Source organism: Rana temporaria, chromosome 3 (assembly GCF_905171775.1).
Source record: "Rana temporaria chromosome 3, aRanTem1.1, whole genome shotgun sequence".
Lineage (NCBI taxonomy): Eukaryota > Metazoa > Chordata > Amphibia > Anura > Ranidae > Rana > Rana temporaria.
The window spans coordinates 460,388,447-460,410,417 of NC_053491.1; the positions used below are offsets into that span (position 1 = coordinate 460,388,447).

Below are 21,971 nucleotides of genomic sequence, written 5' to 3' on the forward strand. Positions count from 1 at the left end.
CAAGACTGGAAGGAGCGATAGAGTTCACCTTTAAATTTTAAACAGAGTGTGGAAGGGCCTCTGCCAAGTATTTATTGATATTGTCCTTATTAGAGAGAATTTCCTAAACTTCATCAGGACAAAAAGTGATTAGAATTATTGCAAATAGGTTTGAAGCCCCCAAAAAATCCCACATTTATAGTGTTCGTAAGAATTAGAACATCTGATTAATATTCTTATTGTTCTCTGGGCCCCCCTGTCCCGGTGACATCCATGGCTCCACCCCTGTTTTTTGTTGGGGGATAATCACGGGGACAGGAGACGAGAGAAGTCAGAGAAAATCTCCCCAATGAGCAGAGACCTATAAACACTTGATTGAAATTCTGAGTTTTAAAGCGGAGGTTCACCCTAAAACAGGCATGTCCAAAGTCAGGCCCGGGGGCCAATTGCGGCCCTCGTTTCATTTTAATGTGGCCCCACTGGTAATTTTGATATATATCTCTTTTGTAGCCCCCAATGAATCTACGAGCGCCGGGCATTCAGAGGCTGCATTCATGTCAATGGTGGGGCTGCATTAATTGCAATGGTGAGGCTGCATTCATGGTACTGGTGAGGCTGCATTCATGGCAATGGCAATGGCCGATACATACAGTATATCCAAATGAAATGCCCAAGCTCATCCTTAGACTCTTCAACACACACAGCCACAAAGGAAATAGAATTCTTGTTGGGAAGTGTATCAGTTAATTTGCATTTAATTTTAATGGTTCAAAGAATGTCAGGCAAAATGGTCGGCCCTCACGCATGTTCACTTCATCAAATCTGGCCCTCTTTGAAAAAAGTTTGGACACCCCTGCCCTAAAACAATTATATACCATTCCAACCAGCATACTGCCGACATGTACAGTATGCTGTTTTTTTTTTTTTTTTGTTGTACATACCGTTTTATGCTTTTTCTTTTCAGACTCCCGCGGGGAATAGGCGTTCCTATGAAGAGGCGTAGATGATTGACGTGCGGCCAAGGCGCGTCACGCGTTCCCAAAATAGCCAGACTGGGACTATATACGGCGCCTGTGCAGTCAGCTCCTAGTCAATCATCTACGCCTCTTCATAGGAACGCCTATTCCCCGCGGGAGACTGAAAAACAAAAGAAGTATAAAACGGTATGTACAGCGAAAAAAAAAATAGAAAAAACAGCATACTGTAATGCTGGTTGGAATGGTATATAATTGTTTTAGAGTGAACCTCCGCTTTAACTACTTCATCTTCCAAACTTTGAAATCAGTTTACCACAATAAATTGCTTTAAGTCACCAACTATCCCTGCCCTAGAACCTGATAATTTGAGAACTTTCTCACCTTGAAACTGCTCCAACCCTTCAATGTCTGGCACAAATGGATCGGAGTAGTGTCTACAGAACAAAAGAAAAAGGAGGTGTCAGATTTACTAAGTAATGCTTTTTTTTGGATACTTTAGGCAGTGGTTAAAGGTGATATATTACCCCCACAACCCCTTTAACTGACCACTGGCATTATAAAAAAAAAAAAAAAAAAAAATTGAAATGCCCTTTTATTTTTAACCTAAACCCATGGTCACATGATGTCCCAGTCCCAAGTCTTCTCATCACTCTACAGGAGATAGCATCCTTCGTTGGGTGTCCATGTCACCACCTGCTTGATGTGGACACTTCCTATTAGCTGTCTAGTGGTGGAGTCCTCTCAGAATCCAGAAGATGAGTTCACAGTGGTAACGCCAATGTCAGGAGAATAACAGGTAATTACTCAGCAGTGACAAGTGACAGGGGCTACTTTTTGATGTATAAGCACTCTCCAGGAGCACTATGAACCTTTTCTGTATGCCCCACTCCCAGCTACCTGGGCAAGAATGATATCTTCTCTTCTTTGAAGCCTCCTGGGGTATCAACGTCTTATGCCCCAGGAGGTTTAAGGAGCACTTTCCCTACTCCTCTGGAACCTTTTCCTGATGCCAGGTACTTTCCCTGCCAGATGTGTGACCTGCCCCTACTCTAGTCACAAGCACAGGAGCCAGGGTCTTAAATAGACTCTGTCTGACCCAAGATGGCCACCAAAGTCACATGGGGTGCTAGCATCCAATCAGATGTCTGCCCATGTGACCCAAAAAAACATAGAGGAACCAAGTTCCTCTTGACTTCCTGACTCAGCAATGCCACTGCGGTTTAGCACCACCTGCAGTGGAGGAAACAGACTGCACCTGCCTACAGGGGGCTGAGTGAAATTCCTCTTTAAGTACTTAAAGTGGATGTAAAGCCACTCTCATCCTATCTAAACTACTTCCATAGTGCTGATCTATAAGGATATAGACGCCTCCTGCATGTATCCTTACCTGTCACATGTCTCCCCTCTGTCTGTTATAAGAACTGAAACACTGCAGATTCTGTGGGTGCATCTGTTGTCTGGAGCTCTGTGGGTGGAGTCGTGATGTCAGTAGACTCTCCGCCCACCTCTACACTCCCCTTGTCAACATGCATTTTTTCCTATGTATTTCTTTCACCAAATTCTGCTATGATCACTAACATCCAGTCAAAATCCAGAAAAGTAACCACATGACTTCAGAAAAGGAGTGGGGGTGGGAATTAAAAAATAATGCCTGTCTCCAGGCTAGTGTATGAGATATGTAAATAGCCTGTCATTCACAGCAAGGGGGCGGAATGGGCCAAGGTTTTTCTCTGTAAGTCCGTTTTATTTCACTGAACAATAAAAGAGGATTGCTCAGAGCTGGATTAACTCTGTGTGGCAAGACTGGGCACAGATGATAGGAAATCTTATACTCTACATCGGGGATATGCAATTAGCGGACCTCCAGATGTTGCAGAACTACAAATCCCATTGAGGCATAGCAAGACTCTGACAGCCACAAGCATAACTCAGAGGCAGAAGCATGATGGGACTTGTAGTTTTGCAACAGCTGGAGGTCCGCTAATTGCATATCCCTGCACATTGTGACATCAAAAAAATAAAATAAAAATTTCGGGTTTACATCCACTTTAAATGTACACAAATGATGGCATTAAATGATATAGAGATTGGGTGATTCATCAGTGACATGCATGAAAAGGCTCTTATGCCGTGTACACACGACCATTTTTAATGGTCTAGAAAAAACAACGTTTTTTTTCGACGTGATTCTTGTCAAGCCTACCTTGCCTACACACGATCGTGAAAAAAGCGCGGTGACGTATAACGCGTACGACGGCACTATAAAGGGGAAGTTCCATTCAGATGGCGCCACCCTTGGGGCTGCTTTTGCTAATTTCGTGTTAGTAAAAGTTTGGTGAGAGACGATTCGCGCTTTTCAGTCTTCGTGCTTTTCAGTCTGTTACAGCGTGACGAATGTGCTATCTCCATTCCGAACGCTAGTTTTACCAGAACGAGCGCTCCCGTCTCATAACTTGCTTCTGAGCATGCACGTTTTTTTCACGACGTTAAAAACGACAACGTAAAAAACGTAGAGCATGTTCTAGATTTTTAACCACTTAACGACCGCCACTGTATATATACGTCCTGTTTTTAAAGATGAATATCTCGGTAACGGCAGCAGCTGCTGCCACAACCGAGGTATCCATCTCTTCAGTGAGCGGTCCTGTCAACGATAACGGCGGTCTCCGCGGCAGATTCGCCGCGAGATCTCCGTTATCGGTGGCGGGAGAGGGCCCCCCTCCCGCCGCTCTCCCGCGCCCTCTGCCGCTTACCGGAGCCGTCGGTAGCGGCGGAGACGATCGGGTCCTTTCAGCTGATGTGTGGGGATGCGAGTGAGGGCAAGATGGCCCCCACCCGTCCCCATAGCATTGCTGGGCGGAAGTGACGTCAAAACGTCAGTCCCGCCCATGCGTCTTAAAGAGACATTTTTTTGTTGTCATTTTTTCAAATGACAAAATTTCCATTTTTTTTTTTTTTTTTTTTGCATTTAAGTCTAAATATGAGATATAATGGTCTTTTTGACCCCAGATCTCATATTTAAATGGACCTGTCATGATTTTTTCTATTACAAGAGATGTTTACATTCCTTGTAATAGGAATAAAAGTGATACATTTTTTTTTATTTCAGTGTAAAGAAATGATAAAATAAATAAAAATAAATAAGAAAACAAAAAAAACATTTTTTTAAAGCGCCCCGTCCCGACGAGCTTGCACGCAGAAGCGAACGCATACGAGAGTAGCGCCCGCATATGAAAACGGTGTTCAAACCACACAAGTGAGGTATCACTGAGATCGTTCGAGCGAGAGCAATAATTCTAGCCCTAGACCTCCTCTGTAGCTCAAAAAATTAAACCTATAGAATTTTTTAAACCTCGCCTATGGAGATTTTTAAGGGTAAAAGTTTGACGCCATGCCACGAGCGGGCGCAATTTTTAAGCGTGACATGTTGGGTATCATTTTACTCGGCGCAACATTATCTTTCACAATATATATAAAAAATTGGGCCAAATTTATTGTTGTCTTTTAATTAAAAAAAGTGAATTTTTTCCCCAAAAAGTGCGCTTGTAAGACCGCTGCGCAAATACGGTGTGGCAAAAAGTATTGCAATGACCGCCATTTTATTCTCTAGGGTGTTAGAAAAAATATATATATAATGTTTCAGGGTTTTAAGTAATTTTCTAGCAAAAAATAATGTTTTAGTCTTGTAAACGCCAAATCTGAAAAACACCTTCTGTCCTTAAGTGGTTAATGGCCATTTTTCACGTCATGAAAAATGCTCTGGAGCCTACACACATTTAAAAACAAATGCATTTTTCACGTCATAAAAACGGTCGTGTGTACGCGGCATTAGTCTTTCTGAACCCAAATGAAGAGGAAAGAGGGATGAGACATCCAGACCTAGATTTGGACATCTAGAGGATTTCTGTTTCTTACCCTACACAGACCATGATGGCATCAAACCGTTCTGTCACAGGATCACCGTCTTCCTGAGTTTGGAAGGTCACATCCCAGGAAATCTCGGAGTTCTTCCCTTCCCCCAGTACAGGAGTGACCGACACCACCCGGGTATTAAACTGCAAAGCACAAAAAGGACAAAGGCTTAAAGAGTGATGGAAAACACAAAAGCTTACCGATACTGTATCTTCGATTTTGGAAAGAATGGACTTTACTGAATGAAAATCTTTAAATAAAGAATTCTTCGAAATAAGGCTTCTAAAGTCACATAAAATATTAAAGCTGTATTAACCATTTGACCTCCGGAAGATTTACCCCCCTTCATGACCAGGCCATTTTCTGTGATACGGCACTGCATTACTTTAATTGACTATTGCACAGCCATGCAACACTGTATCCACTGTAAAATTGATGTCCTTTTTTTTACAAAGTAATTTTTCTCCTTCACTGATGTGCGCTGATGAGATTGCACTGATGGGCACTGATAGGCTGAACTTGTGGGCATTGATGAGGTGGCACTTATGGGCACTGTGAGGTGGCACTTATAGGCACCGATTAGGTGGCACTGATGAGAAGGCACTAATATGCCGCACCGATAGGCGGCACTCATGGACACTGTTAGGTGGCACTGATGGCATTGGGCACTAAATGGCGGCACTGATAGGCGACACTGGTGGGCGGTACTAATGGCCACTGATGGGCGACACTGATCAACAGCAGTGATGGGCATTGATGGGCAGAACTGATCCAAGGCGGCACGGATAGCCAGCACTGACTGGCATCCCTAATGAGCACTGATTGGTGGCACTTATAGCCAGTGGTGGCCACTGATTGCTGCCACTGGTGGGCAATTTTGGGCACAATTGGTGACACTGTTGACGCTATATTGTAATCAGGGCACTGAAGATCAGCGCCCTGATTACATGCGTAGATGTCCCCTTGCGTGGAGATGCCGCTGATGGGCTCTCCTCGCCACACACTCTGTCAGTGTGAGGCGAGGAGCACCGATTACCGGCATCTCTGGGTTTACATGTGACCGGCTGTGATTGGACACAGCCGATCACTTAGTTAAAGAGCCGCGGACTCCTAGCAACACGGCACGGCTGCCATCGGGTGCGTGAGAGTGGTCGTTCTGGGACGCCATCATATGACGGCGTCCCAGAACAAGAACGGCAACTAGTTAAAAAAGCTGCAGGAATATCTGGCAAGTACTGGCTGTGTGATACATGTGACAACAATCTCCCGTATTCTTTATTTATCTGGACTATGAGGTACAGTGGCAAGACGGAAGCCTTTTTTTACCAAGAAAAACATCCAGGCCCGGTTAAATTTTGCAAAAACACATCCGAAGTCTCCCAAAAAGCATGTGTGAAAATGGGTTATGATCTGATGGAACCAAGGATGAACTTTTTGGCCATAATTCCAAAAGATATGTTTGCCGCAAAAACACCACACATCACCAAGCATGGTGGTGGCAGCATCATGCTTTGGGGCTGTTTTTCTTCAGCTGGAACAGGGGCCTTAGTCAAGGTAGAGGGAATTATGAACAGTTCCAAATACCAGTCAATATTGGCACAAAACCTTCAGGCTTCTAATAGAAAGCAGAACATGAAGAGGAACTTCATCTTTCAGCATGACAACAACCCAAAGTATACATCCAAATCAACAAAGGAATGGCTTCACCAGAAGAAGATTAAAGTTTTGGAATGGCCCAGCCAGAGCCCAGACCTGATTGCGATTTTATTACCAAAAATATGTAGAAGAATACGTATTTGCCTAAACTGAGGAAAAATATATTTTTTATATATTTTCGGGGGATATTTATTATAGCAAAAAGTTAAAAATATAGGGCCAGATTCACAAAAGAGATACGACGGCGTATCTCCTGATACGCCGTTGTATCTCTGAGATACGATTGTCGTATCTATGCGCCTGATTCATAGAATCAGGTTACGCATAGATAGCCCTAAGATCCGACAGGTGTAACTATTTTACACCGTCGGACCTTAGGCTGCAATTCTAGGCCGGCCGCTAGGTGGCGATTCCATTGCGGTCGGCGTAGAATATGCAAATGACTAGTTACGGCGATTCACGAACGTCCGCTTTGCCCGTCGATCTAAATTTACGTAGTTTCCGTAGCGATACGCGTCGTAAAGTTAAGGCTGCCCTCTAGGTGGTCTAGCCAATGTTAAGTATGGCCGTCGTTCCCGTGTCGAAATTTGAAATTTCACGTAGTTTGCGTAAGTCGTCCATGAATGGCGCTGGACGCCATTTACGTTAACGTCGAAACCAATGACGTCTTTGCGACTTCATTTAGCGCAATGCACCTCGGGTAATTTGACGGACGGAGCATGCGCAGTACGTTCGGCGCGGGAACGCGCCTAATGTAAATGGTGCCCGCCCCATTTGAATTAGGCGGGCTTGCGCCGAGCGGATTTACGTTACACCGCCGCAAGTTTACAGGTAAGAGCTTTGTGAATCAGGCACTTACGCTGTAAACCTGCGGCGGTGTAACGTAAATGGGATACGTTACGCCGCCGCAGCGCAACGTATTTGTACCTGAATCTGGCCCATAGCTTTTTTTGAAAAAAAATTGCTCTATTTTTGTTTATAGCGCAAAAAATGAAAACCGCAGAGTTGATCAAACACCACCAAAAGAAAGCTCTATTTCTGGGGAAAAAAGGACGTCAATTTTGTTTGGGAGCCACGTCTCACGACCGCGCAATTGTCAGTTAAAGCGATGCAGTGCCCAATCTCAAAAAGTGGCCCAGTCATTTGGCAGCCAAATCCTCCTGGGCTGAAGTGGTTAAGTATGTGTGCCAAGTACCTGTCCAATATAATCCTTGAAACATTTAACACTCTCACCTTGATGTGGGGTCGGATGGAGAACCTGTCCGTATAATCCTCCAGGTATTTCAAGACTTCGGAGTGGTGGATGAAGGATGGTAGGGACGGGTCAAAGGCAAAATCAGGGAACTCCATGATCTCTTTAGGGAGGTTGGTACTGTAAGTGAAAACATATTGATAATACAGATGAAAATAATACATCATGAAAATGACATTCTATTATTAAATGGTGGGTAATGTGCTGGATTGATGTTCTGTAATTTAGCTCTAGGTTCTATAAAGAAGGTAGAAATATTTTGGCTAAGATCTAGTGTAGAATCAGTTCTTATCGGTTTTCGTAAGGGAGAATGTCAGTGCCTCTTGTACAGAGGGGGGCGCTGGCGAGTATCCCTTTGGTAAGGAATGGTGATGGTGGTGGGAGGGCCCTTTTTCTTCCTGGGTTGAATATTGCCTTGTGCACATTCCAGTCACACTAACAGGGAGCTGAAACGTTCCTGCATAGTATGCCCACTGCTGCGGCTATGTCTGGTCTTGTCACAGTGGCAACATATAGTAGCTTACGGATTGCTCTGCCATACATGTCATTGTTGGGTAGCAAGTCGAAAAAATGTTATGCGTTTTATTATTTGTTTCATTTTCCGATAATTTGTTTATTTATGTATGTATATGTAGCACCCTCTACCTTAGGTAGGTGCCAAGTGTAGGGTTGTGTGTTAGCTGCCAGTGCAGGTAAATTTAAGCAGGCCTATGCTGCAAGCAAGGCCTGTTTGTTTTTGATCTGGGGGCAGGGGAGTGGTTTAGTGTAGCAGTGGGTGACTGACTTGTACTTTGGTTCTTGGGCGCCTCCTCTGTTTCCAGGGAGAATGTTCTGGAAAAGGGCAGGGCTGAGAGCTAGAGTGACATGGGGTACATGTGAGGAGCTCTGACCAATCCCCAACTAGGATAGGCAGGGGGAAGGCCAGGAGTTGTCCGCTGGGTGAACTGAAGGATGGAGTGCTAGACTGTCATGCAGGAGGAACCCCCCCATCTGGGGGGGTGTAACTCCAGCAGAGGAGCTTGGGGGCTGGGAGGGAGCCTCTCCTTACACAGTCATGGATAGGTGTCTTGGTGCAGAGCCAGAGGGAGAGACTGGAGTTTGTGTCAAATCGATGCAGGCATGAGGGCGGGCAGGGTTTGCAAGTCGGACTGCTGGGATTAGTAGTTCATCATCATTAAATCTTCTATAAATAACCAGTTGATGCCATGAGGGGGTACTGCAGGCCCAAGGGTTTCATATACTACTTAGCCAGTTAAGACCCAGACCAATATGCAGGTTAAGGACCTTGCCCCTTTTTGCGATTCGGCACTGCGTCGCTTTAACTGACAATTGCGTGGTCGTGCGACGTGAATCCCAAACAAAATTGTGTCCTTTTTTTCCCACAAATGAAGCTTTCTTTTGGTGGTATTTTATCACCTCTGCGGTTTTTATTTTTCCTTCAAAAAAAAGGTATAAAAAAACATTTATTTTCCTCAGTTTAGGCCGATACGTATTCTTCTACCTATTTTTGGTAAAAAAAAAACGCAATAAGCGTTTATTGATTGGTTTGCGCAAAATGTATAGCGCTTACAAAATAGGGGATAGTTGTATGGCATTTTTATTAATAATTAATTTTTAATACTGCAACATTATGGCGGACACTTTTGACACATTTTTGGGACCATTGTCATTTTCACAGCGAAAAGTGCTATAAAAATGCACTGATTACTGTGAAAATGACGATGGCAGTGAATGGGGTTAACCACTAGGAGGCGCTGTAGGGGTTAAGTGTGACCTAATGTGTGTTTCTTACTGTAGGGGGGCGGATGTGCGACGTCAGTGATCGTCGTTCCCTATATCAGACGATCACCGACATTGCCACACAGAAGAACGGGGAAGGTGTATTTACACTTACCTCTCCCCGTTCTTCGGCTCCTGTGACCCGATTGCGGGACACCCGCGATCGGGTCCCGAGAGTGCAGTCACGGAGCTTCGGACCGGGTCGCGAACGCATACCTCCCAACAATTTAAAAATCCACAGCGGGACATTTTTGTTGAGCGGGGGGGGTAGTTGGCCGATCGAAGTTGTTGTGCGGGGGGTCGGACGATCAGAGATGTTGAGCGGAGGGGGGGCGGTCAATTGGATTTTGTTGAGCGGACAATCGTGGGTGAGAGCGGGGGGGTTGCCGTGGATAGATGTGGAGTTCTTGCCACTACACAGCCTGTCAGTTCTCCTTGTATGTCTCCCGTCAGAACTTTTTCTTCTCCTTCATGTGCGGGAAAGTTAACCCCTTCGCGGGACTGCGGAAGGATGTAGTCTGTGCGTGAAGTTCCCGCAGAATCCAGGCGGGGTTGGGAAGTATGCGAACGTGCCGCTGGCACCGCACTCGCGACCCACGACTGGGCTCTTAAAGGGCACGTATATATACGTCCATGTGCCCAGCTGTGCCATTCTGCCGACGTATTTAGTCATGCGGCGGTCTTTGAGTGGTTAAACTGGGACTTATTCAGAGTGAGGCCTAGTCATATTCTGATGGTGTGACAGGATTACTAAGACTGTGACAGAAAAAGTGTTCTAAGGTAAAAGTCGGTCAAGCTGTGTGCTGGAGGAGGAGATGTTCTGAGGTAAAAATCGGTCAAGCTGTGTGCTGGAGGAGGAGATGTTCTGAGGTAAAAGTCGGTCAAGGTGTGTGCTGGAGGGAGAAGTGTTCTGAGGTAAAAGTCGGTCAAGGTGTGTGCTGGAGGGAGAAGTGTTCTGAGGTAAAAGTCTGTCAAGTTTAGGGTCAGCCATCTTGTCCTATCTAAGAAGTGTAATGCATCAATTGCTATATCATTTCAAGTACTAATCTGTTCTATGGGCATCCCATGTCCCTTCCCCAACCAAGTTCAATGCCCTAATAAAATAACAAAAACAAGCAAGAGACTGTTCATTGACTAAAGGACTGTGTCTAATGGATGTCTGGCAGCAGGGTGAAATGTGTGGATGTTGTAACTCGTAGCAACTCGTAGCAACCACCCACTATATATATATATATATATATATATATATATATATATATATATATATATACACACACATACACACACACACATATATATATATATTTGTGATAACGATTGGTAATACGGAAAGTGAATCGATTTACTCCATGCCAGTAATCCAGACCCTAACACAAAAGGAATGAACTGATTGGACTAGAAAATTGTAATTCGGATAGATCTATTCCTTTCCACTTGCTCAGTTGTTCACTAATAGAATAAAAATAAATCGATACGATTAAATTCGGGACATTCGTTATGCCATTACGAGTTGACCTGCTGTTTCATTGGACCTTTAATGAATTAATGAATTATGCCAAATTCATTTGATATTTTCATTATAATTTCTTTCGTATTAGTTGAAATTCGTTACTTTTTTCTTCGGACGTTCGGATGCATCCGAATGTCTGAAAGATACAAAATGTGTCTGAATTTCGATTCGTTACGATACGAATACCACATGTCTACTATAGCACATTCTGGCCTTCATGGGCTCTTACCTCAGGTCTCTGTACATGCTGGAGTGGATGTGCGCCCCGCTCTCCACCTCTTCCGTGTAAACCCAGGTCCCCCCCACTTGTCCCGTCATCTCCAACACCACGGGAGGTTCGAAAGTCAAAGGCCGGGAGAGGATGTGACGGGCGCTACAGAGTCCAGCCCCTCCAGCGCCGATCACCGCCACCCGTAACCTACTGGACGCCATGATGGTTTTCTGTTGGAAAAATGAGAACAGAAACATAATAATTATACAAAGACAAATAAAAGTTTCAAAGCTAAACCCCCGGCCACAAAAACCTCTTTTTAAACCATTGCGCCCAGTGCTACCGCCCTTCCCACCCACTCCTTGTCCCGGCCCTGCTTGAGCTCCTGAAGATTTTATTCCCTTCATGACCAAGAAATGTTTTGCTATTGGGCACTGCACTACTTTAACTGGTGATTGCGCGGTAGTGCAACACTGTACTGAAATTAAGTTTATATACGTTTTTTCACACAAATAGAGCTTTCTTTTTGTGGTATTTGGTCACCACTGTTTTTTTTGCAATATAAATGGAAAAAGACCGAAATTTTTTTAAAAAAATATATATATATATATATATATATATATATATATATTTTACTTTCTTTTATAACACATATCCAATAATAATAGTAAAAAAAAATTGAATTTCTATATAATTTTGGGCTAAAATCCATTCTGCCACATGTCTTTGGTAAATAAAATCCTAATAAGTGTAATTGGTTTGCGTGAAAGTTATAGCTAGGGTTGCACCGTACTTGTACTTGTGCAAATGCTCGGATACTTGACACCGATACCTGCGCCCTCAGCATAGCAGGGGGGGGGGGGGTGGCAGCCTCACAGATGATCGATGCAGGCAGTTACAAGCACCGATCTCCCTGTTTACCTTTTAATAAAGCAGCTGACAGCTGCTTCTCCTTCTCTCCCTCCCACGGCTTTAAGCTGCTTTATTAAAAGTTATACACCGATTGTCGTGACTGTCCCATGTATCCTCTTGCGGCTCCCTAAGTATGCGCTGATCCTCCTCCGTGCTCCTTCAGTCCCCTCTGTGCTCCTTCCCCCCTCTGTGCCCCCCCTGTGCTCGTCCCTCTCTCTGTGCTCCTCCACCCTCTGTGCCCCCCTCCCTCTTTGTGCTCCTCTGGTCCCCCCCCCCCGTCCCAGATCTGTCAGGAAGGAGAGCGGAGGAAGGAGCCAGTAAATCTGTCATTTACCGGATTCCTCCTTTTACGAATGCACAGAATAAGTAATCACTGACTGTCCATTCATAACTGAGCATTGTAACCTGTGTTTACTCTGCTTCCATTTATGAATGGAGAGGAGCCTCTGTCTCCTCTCTATTCATCTTCAGTGCAACTGAGGCTGCAGAGAAAGGGACTGAGGAATCTGTGTCCTCAGCCCCTTTCCCTGTCTCAAAGGGGAGATGTCAGGGGTTGGGGGGCTATCTCACCAAAGCCCCCCCAACAGGGCTAATAAAAATAAAAAATAAAGTATTGTAATAAAAAAATATTTAAAAGGTTAAACTGTAAAAAATAAAATAAAAACACTGACACTGTTCCTCCCCCCCCCCCCCAGAAAAATAAGACATTGTTAAAATAAATAAATTGTAAAAAATAAAAAATAACCACTTCCCATCCCGCCCATTGTCAAATGACATCCGCAGGTGGGATCTCCTATCCTGGGAAGGGGCATCATACATTTAACCCCTTGATTGCCCCCTAGTGTTAACTCCTTCCCTGCCAGTGACATTTATACAATAATCAGTGAATATTTTTTAGCACTGATCACTATATATGTCAATGGACCCAAAATATTGTCAACATTTTCCGATCTGACCGCCACAATGTCACAGTCACGATAAAAATCGCAGATTACCGACATTACTAGTAAAAAAAAAAAAATACATAAATCAACCTATTTTGTAGGCACTTTCGTTTGCGCAAACCAATCAATATATATGCTTGGCTCATATATTGGGGGGCTTCATCTATAAACCCCGGAGTGGGCATCTATAAACCCCTGGGCTGTTCATCTGACACCTACTGATATAGATTATACCATAGGAATGGCTTGTACTTACATATAAAATATAGGATCTCTTACAGCTGATCACAGATCCTGAGTTACTTTTCTTCTCTCAGAACGTTCTTTCTCTCTCTCACAGGACAGCTGCAGTCAGTGAACTTTGTGCCTCCTCTGTGACTGATTGGTGAAACCTCCCTGTTAATGGTAGAAAAAGTGCAGCAATGTACAGCCAAGAGTCACAATTAGTGCCGGGACAAGGTCCTCCAACACCCAAGGCAGGCATGCCAAAGTGCAAGAAAATTTAGATTTCAAGGAGTTAATAAAAATAAAAGTCATCAGCTACAAATACTGTAGCTGCTGACTTTAAAAAAGGACACCTACCTGTCCAAGGATCCAGGGCTGTCCTCACCCAGGTCAATTCTTAGCCAGTCTGCAGGGTTCCCAGCTCTGCCATGTTTACTAAGGGAAGCCTGCTGTGACTCCTTGCAGATTCACACTGTGCTTTGTAAATGGACCTACCACCTCCTGGGACCTGTGAATGGACCCACAGCCTCCTGGGACCTGTGAATGGACCCACAGCCTCCTGGGACCTGTGAATGGACCCGTAGCCTCCTGGGACCTGTGAATGGACCCGCAGCCTCCTGGGACCTGTGACTGGACCTGCAGCCTCCTGGGACCTGTGACTGGACCCGCAGCCTCTTGGGACCTGTGACTGGACCCGCAGCCTCCTGGGACCTGTAAATGGACCTGCAGCTCCTGGGACCTGTGAATGGATCCCCAGCTTACTGGGACCTGTGAATGGACCCCCAGCCTACTGGGACCTGTGAATGGACTCCCAGCCTACTGGGACCTGTGAATGGACTCCCAGCCTACTGGGACCTGTGAATGGACCCCCAGCCTCCTGGGACCTGTGAATGGACCCCCAGCCTACTGGGACCTGTGAATGGACCCCCAGCCTACTGGGACCTGTGAATGGACCCCCAGCCTACTGGGACCTGTGAATGGACCCCCAGCCTACTGGGACCTGTGAATGGACCCCCAGCCTACTGGGACCAGTGAATGGATCCCCAGCCTCCTGGGACCTGTGATTGGACCCCCAGCCTACTGGGACCTGTGAATGGACCCACAGCCTCCTGGCACCTGTGATGTGTCTTAGAAGGTTGCAAGCAGGGAGTGTGTATGTGTGTGTGTGTTTCTAAACAAATGGCCAGTTTAGTATCCTTCAGACTTTAGGGGGACAGGACTGCCGCCAGTGGAAGTAAACTGTGCCCTATAGTTGGTGTCAGTGGGAGATATAGTGCCCTGTCATTGGTGTCAGTGCCCCCGGGCTGCAGTTTGGAGACCACTGGTCTAGGCAGTTGGAGCAGAAGTTTAAGCAGGAACATGCTAATGTTAGGTACCCACTCCCCCCCCCCTCCAAAGAAATAAAAACTCCAAATGTGGAAAAGGAGGGGGGATAGAAGGTGTTAGAGTGGAATTACCTTTTAGGGCTGGATCACAACGGAACTCCATTTTCCTGTGCGATTCACATGCAATTCTTTGCGGTTCATTTTGAATGGGCTGAAATCGCACTGCAACAAAAGTAGTGCATGCACTGTAAACGCCACACTTTTCACATATTTATTTGTAAAAAATGTTGAAAACCATTTATCATTTCCCTTCCATTTCACAATTATTTGCCACTTTGTGTTGGTCTATCACATAAATCGCATTTACATTTTTGATTGTAACATGACAAAATGTGGAAAATTTCAAGGGGTATGAATACTTTTTCAAGGCACTGTATATGTATAAACATACAGGGCTTTTTTTCAGCAGGAACGCGGGGGAACGCAGTTCCGGCACCTCCAGCTCTGAATGTATGTAATGGTGCTCGGAGGTGGGTAGGGGGTGGAACCAAGAAACGGTGCTCGGAGGTGGGTAGGGGGTGGAACCAAGAAACGGTGCTCGGAGGTGGGTAGGGGGTGGAACCAAGAAACGGTGCTCGGAGGTGGGTAAGGAGTGGAACCAAGGAATGGTGCTCAGAGGTGGGTAGGGGTTGGAACAAAGGTATAGTGCTCGGAGGTGGGTAGGGAGTGGAACCAAGGAATGGTGCTCGGAGGTGGGTAAGGAGTGGAACCAAGGAATGGTGCTCGGAGGTGGGTAAGGAGTGGAACCAAGGAATGGTGCTCAGAGGTGGGTAGGGGCTGAAACCAATGAATGCTGCTTGGAGGTGGGTAGGGGTTGGAACAAGAGTATAGTGCTCGGGGGTGGGTAGGGAGTGGAACCAAGGAATGGTGCTCGGAGGTGGGTAGGGAGTGGAACCAAGGAATGGTGCTCAGAGGTGGGTAGGGGGTGAAACCAATGAATGGTGCTTGGAGGTAGGTAGGGGGTGGAACCAAGAAACGGTGCTCGGAGGTGGGTAAGGAGTGGAACCAATGAATGGTGCTCAGAGGTGGGTAGGGGGTGAAACCAATGAATAGTGCTCGGAGGTGGGTAGGGGTTGGAACCAAGGAATAGTGCTCGGAGGTGGGTAGGGAGTGGAACCAAGGAATGGTGCTCGGAGGTGGGTAGGGGGTGGAGAAAAGGAATGGTGCTCGGAAGTGGGGAGGGGGTGGAACCAAAGAATGGTGCTCAGAGGTGGGTAAGGAGTGGAACCAAGGAATGGTGCTCAGAGGTGGGTAGAGGCTGAAACCAATGAATGCTGCTTGGAGGTGGGTAGGGGTTGGAACAAGAGTATAGTGCTCGGGGGTGGGTAGGGAGTGGAACCAAGGAATGGTGCTCGGAGGTGGGTAGGGAGTGGAACCAAGGAATGGTGCTCGGAGGTGGGTAGGGGGTGAAACCAATGAATGGTGCTTGGAGGTAGGTAGGGGGTGGAACCAAGAAACGGTGCTCGGAGGTGGGTAAGGAGTGGAACCAATGAATGGTGCTCAGAGGTGGGTAGGGGGTGAAACCAATGAATAGTGCTCGGAGGTGGGTAGGGGTTGGAACCAAGGAATAGTGCTCGGAGGTGGGTAGGGAGTGGAACCAAGGAATGGTGCTCGGAGGTGGGTAGGGGGTGGAGAAAAGGAATGGTGCTCGGAAGTGGGGAGGGGGTGGAACCAAAGAATGGTGCCTGGGAGGTGGAACCAAAAAATGGTGCTCAGAGGTGGGTAGGGGGTGAAACGAATGAATGGTGCTTGGAAGTGGGTAGGGGGTGGACACAAGAGGTGACTCAGATGGAGGGAGTTCCTGCACCTATTCTCTGAGAAAAAAAGCCCTGTAAACATATATATGTACACACATGTATATATACCTCAAGACGAGATATATACAAGTATATATGCACGTAAGGTGAGATAAATGCATAATTTCTATGGATGTGAAACATACATCCAACATGGCCAGTTGTAAACAGGTCTTATATAGGACCCTGAGATAATTGGGACTGTATCCCCATATAAGGTGTATACTTGCACATAGTATCATGGGGTCTGGGTGTGCATAAAGCTATAAGCACTCATGAGTGGAATTGTTACATGATTGTAGTGCCTACAAAGTCCCACTAGAGGGGAATTTCTATTTTCTATATTCATGTCCCACAAGTGCGGCATTAAAGTGCTTGTAAACCCACTTTTTCGACTTCTACCTATAGGTAAGCCTAGAATAAGGCTTACCTATAGGTAGTGGAAATATCTCCTAAATGTGCGCCATTTAGGAGATATTTCACTTGTAGTCCGCCGAAAATTCCAACGGCGCATGCGCGGGGAAGAAATGAAACGAAGTGCCATTTCTTCCCTAGCCTGTGCCGTAAATCGTGGCCCAGAAGGAAGAGGGGCCAGAAGGTGGACACTGCCTACACAGGGGACATCGCTGGATTCTTTTGATGTTCATTCCCTGATGTTTAGGCAGGGTTGCTAGTAAATGTATTTGCCAAGTGTAGTTGCCTTGGCCAATTGATATGAGATCAATTGATTCCACCCTAATTCTGGATTTGCTGCACTTCTCTCTTCTGTCACTAGATGGCCAGGTATCTGGTGACATTGGATAAGACAAGGGCCATGCAAGCAGAGGCGTACTAAGCATGGGGCGGAGGGGGCGGGCCGCACCGGGTGCCACACCCTGGAGGGGTGTCAGGCCGACGCCCCCCCTCCGAGAATGAAGAGGACTGTAGCGTGCGGCATGATGATAGCGCGGTAACAGGGAGGCAGCGCTAGCGGCAGTCTAGGTAAGGCTTTTCAGGGGGGAGGGGGTGTGACTCGTGCGAGCCGCCCGTACCCATACCCGAGACCGCAATTATCCCCTTCTCTGTGGCAGCGCAGCGCCCGCGGCTCTGGTAGATACGGCTGTGACTGGCTGACACTGACAGTCACACAGCCTAGGAGCGTGAAGCTGCAGCCGCCTCCCCCTGTGCTGTGCTGCCTGTGTGTGTAGTGTAACACGCGGCGCGCTGATGATCATCTGTCTGACGGCATTATGGGTCTGAAGGCAAGGGGGGTGTGTGCACTATTGTAATGGGGGTGTTCTGTATATGAGGTGGGGGGTGTTCTGTATATGAGGGGGGTTCTGTATTCTTCGAGGGGGGGGATGTTCTGTATTGTAGGGGGTGGTATCTGTATATGAGGGGGGTTTTGTATTCTGGGGGGGTTCTGTATTGTGGGGGGTGGTATCTGTATAGGGGGGATTCTGTATTGTGGGGGGGGGGGGGAGTTCTGTATTGTAGGGGGGTGGTATCTATATAGGGGGGTTCTGTATTCTGGGGGGGGGGGGGTGTTCTGTATTGTAGGGGGTGGTTTCTGTATATGAGAGGGGTTCTGTATTCTGGGGGGGGGGGGGTTCTGTATTGTGGGGGGGGGGGGTGTTCTGTATTGTAGGGGGTGGTATCTGTATAGGGGGGGTTATGTATATGAGGGGGGTTCTGTATTGTGTGGGGGGAGTTCTGTATTGTAGGGGGGGTGGTATCTGTATAGGGGGGATTCTGTATTCTGGGGGTTCTGTATTGTGGGGGGGGGTTGTTCCTTATTGTAGGGGGGTGGTATCTGTATAGGGGGGTTCTGTATTCTGAGGGGGTTCTGTATTGTGGGTGGAGGTGTTCTGTATTGTAGGGGGTGGTTCTGTATATGAGGGGGGATTCTGTATTCTGGGGGGGTGTTCTCTGTATAGGGGGTGGTTCTGTATATGAGGGGGGGTTCTGTATTGTGGGGGGGGGGTGTTCTGTATTGTAGGGGGTGGTATCTGTATAGGGGGGGTTATGTAGGTGAGGGGGGTTCTGTAATGTGTGGGGGGAGTTCTGTATTGTAGGGGGGTGGTATCTGTATAGGGGGGGTTCTGTATTGTGTGGGGGGGTGTTCCTTATTGTAGGGGGGTGGTATCTGTATAGGGGGGGTTCTGTATTCTGAGGGGGTTCTGTATTGTGGGTGGAGGTGTTCTGTATTGTAGGGGGTGGTTCTGTATATGAGGGGGGATTCTGTATTCTGGGGGGGTTCTGTATTCTGGGGGGGTGTTCTCTGTATAGGGGGTGGTTCTGTATATGAGGGGGGGTTCTGTATTGTGGGGGTGTTCTATATTGTAGGGGGGTTCTGTATTGTAGGGATGGGTCTGAACTGTAGGGGTGGGTCTGTATTGTAAGGGGGTTCTGCAGGGGGGTCTGTATTGTAGGGAGGGGTCTGGACTGTCCAGAGGTGCAGTCTAATGTAAAGGGGTGCAGTGTAATGTAAAGGGGGCCAGTGATGCAGGGTGCTGTGTAATGTAAAGGGTTCCAGAGGTGCAGGGTGCTGTGTAATGTAAAGGGGCCAGAGGTGCAGGGTGCTGTGTAATGTAAAGGGGTCCATAGGTGCAGGGTGCTGTGTAATGCAAGGGGTCCAGTGATGCAGGGGGCTGTGTAATGTAAAGGGGTCCAGAGGTGCTGTGTAATGTAAAGGGGTCCAGAGATGCAGGGTGCTGTTTAATGTAAAGGGGTCCAGAATTGCAGGGTGCTGTGTAATGTAAAGGGGTCCCGTGGTGCAGTTGTGGAGAGGGGGTACACAGTAGTGACAAAGAGATGTTGAAGGATGCAGGGGGCACAGTGGGGTGTTTTTACATTTTACCGTGGGTGGGGGGGGGGGTGCCAGATATTCGATCCGCCCCGGGTGCCAAATGTTCTAGGTACGCCCCTGCATGCAAGGACAGATTAGGAATACATGGTGTCTCAGCCAATGGGTGGGGATTTTCTTGGGTCCCTTGTGTAGCGCCTGTGTACTTTCAGTACAGGTGCTATTCTAAATTTAAGGGGGATGAGAGAGTTAGTTAGCTCTCATCCAGTTGATTTGTTTAAATTGGGTCTCTGCTTCAGCTGGGCTGTACTGTGGGCTCAATCTGTTGTTGCTGGGGTACTATACCACCCCGGAACGACAGGTGGCACCAGTTGGGTCCAGGCTAGGGTGCCTCTTGCCAGCAGCCAATCAGGAGGGAGTTTTCCCTTGCGGGGCATGCTGGGAGAGGGTACTTCTGGAGCAGACGCCATGGGGCGTGGTCTTGTTCCTGGTGTGGCACCCACCTTCAGGGTGACCACACATCGCGGCTCCCCGGCGAGATGGCCTACCAGGCCGGGGTGCGCGTGCCACGCGGTGTTCCTGGTTCCGGGACCATGTTGGCCCGGAACATTTAAAGCTGTGGCGGGGGTCCAGTAATCGACTGGGCCCCAACTCTGAGGAGATCCCAAGCAAGCAATGTTCGGTGGGGAGTCTGTCTGAGGAGCGCCAATGAGAGGCTGGCGGTCCAACAGGGCCTAAACAATCCACCGGGGATCGAGGTAACCGGACACTGAGGGGGTGGATGTTGGCCACCAGGGCCGGACTGGGAGTAAAAACCAGCCCTGGAAAAAATGTCATACCAGCCCCATAGCATTATTATACCAGCCCAACAACATAACGTCATTATTTTCTTGTTCATAAAAGGGAAAATTATGCATTGTAAAGCACAGTTGAAGAGCGTATTATATATAGGTAAGACAGATATGAAAGCACATAGGGCTAGGGATATATAACAGCAAATTACAGTTAAAAGTGGTAAAAGTGGAGCAATCATCAAGGGGGACACCTTACATCAACTCCCCCTTACATCAATTACCCCCCCCCCCCCCTCCTCAGACTGGCCTGGCGGCGCTGTCACTGACCACCTCTTAGGCCCCATACACACGACCAAACATGTATGCTATAACTGGTCCGCGAGCATATTCCTGGACGTGTTTTAAAACCGTCCGCTGGAATCCTGCCCGCTCGGACATGTATGGTCGTCAGTACAGACCTACCGTACATGTCCGAGCGCCCGCCGTCCCTCGCATGCGTCGAATGACTTTGACGCATGCTTGGAAGCCTTTAAATGGCAGGCCCGCCCACATCGCCGCGACGCGGACACGCCCCGCGTAGTGTTTACGCGCGGACTTCTGTACGATGGTTAGTACAACCATCGTACAGAAGCCCTCTGGCAGGCATGTATGGTGAAAACGGTCCGACGGACCGCTTTCATCGTACATGTTTGCTTGTGTGTACCGGGCCTTAGGTGCACTGTGCAGGGATCAGTCAGTCGGCTCCCGGTTGGTGGCTCTGGTTTTCTTATGGTCTCCTCTCCACAGTCCACACACGTCTGACTTCTCCCCTGACCCACATCCCAGCAGTTCTCCCACCATTGACACATCTCCAGACTGCAGACATGATATAAAACAAGAGATGGTCAGAGGTTGCAGAAATGATACAGGAGATGTCAGAGGCTGTGGGCATGGTAGAGGAGATGTCAGAGGCTGTGGGCATGGTAGAGGAGATGTCAAGATGTCAGAGGCTGTGGGCATGGTGCAGGAGATATCAGAGGCTGTGGGCATGGTACAGGAGATGTCAGAGGCTGTGGGCATGGTGCAGGAGATGTCAGAGGCTTTGGGCAAGGTACAGGAGATGTCAAGATGGCAGAGGATGTGGGCATGATACAGGAGATGTCAGAGGCGGTGGGCGCGGTACAGGAGATGTCAGAGGCTGTGGTACAGGAGATGTCAGAGGCGGTGGGCGTGGTACAGGAGATGTCAGAGGCGGTGGGCGTGGTACAGGAGATGTCAGAGGCTGCGGGCATGGTACAGGAGATGTCAAGATGGCAGAGGCTGTGGGCATGATACAGGAGATGTCAGAGGCTTTGGGCATGGTACAGAAGATGTCAAGATGGCAGAGGATGTGGGCATGATACAGGAGATGTCAGAGGCAGCGGGCATGGTACAGGAGATGTCAGAGGCTGTGGGCATAGATAGAAGATTTCAAGATATCAGGGGCTACGGGTATGATACAGGAGATGTCAGAGGCTGTGGGCATGATACAGGAGATGTCAGAGGCTGTGGGCATGATACAGGAGATGTCAGAGGCTGTGGGCATGATACAGAAGATGTCAAGATGGCAGAGGCTGTGGGCATGATACAGGAGATGTCAGAGGCTGTGGGCATGGTACAGGAGATGTCAGAGGCTGTGGGCATGGTACAGGAGATGTCACAGGCTGTGGGCATGGTACAGGAGATGTCACAGGCTGTGGGCATGGTACAGGAGATGTCAGAGGCTTTGGGCAAGGTACAAAAGATATCAAGATGGCAGAGGATGTGGGCATGATACAGGAGATGTCAGAGGCGGTGGGCGTGGTACAGGAGATGTCAAGATGGCAGAGGCTGTGG

General features: G+C 47.6%; 1 protein-coding gene across 3 annotated transcripts in view; it reads right to left on the reverse strand.

The window, feature by feature from the left end:
- LOC120933518 (flavin-containing monooxygenase FMO GS-OX-like 2) overlaps positions 1–21,971 on the reverse strand; it is a 54,703-nt gene that overhangs the window by 22,891 nt on the left and 9,841 nt on the right. For 2 of the 3 annotated variants that reach the window (XM_040346761.1, XM_040346763.1), the window contains exons 2-7: positions 14,815–14,904; positions 13,389–13,528; positions 11,295–11,506; positions 7,758–7,896; positions 4,872–5,011; positions 1,338–1,390 (exon numbers count right to left, since the gene is read on the reverse strand). In XM_040346761.1, the coding sequence (XP_040202695.1) occupies positions 1,338–1,390; positions 4,872–5,011; positions 7,758–7,896; positions 11,295–11,497 (535 nt within the window). In that variant the 5' untranslated portion in view covers positions 11,498–11,506; positions 13,389–13,528; positions 14,815–14,904. The remainder of the gene's footprint in view (positions 1–1,337; positions 1,391–4,871; positions 5,012–7,757; positions 7,897–11,294; positions 11,507–13,388; positions 13,529–14,814; positions 14,905–21,971) is intronic. The other variant, XM_040346762.1, reaches the window with a different exon arrangement.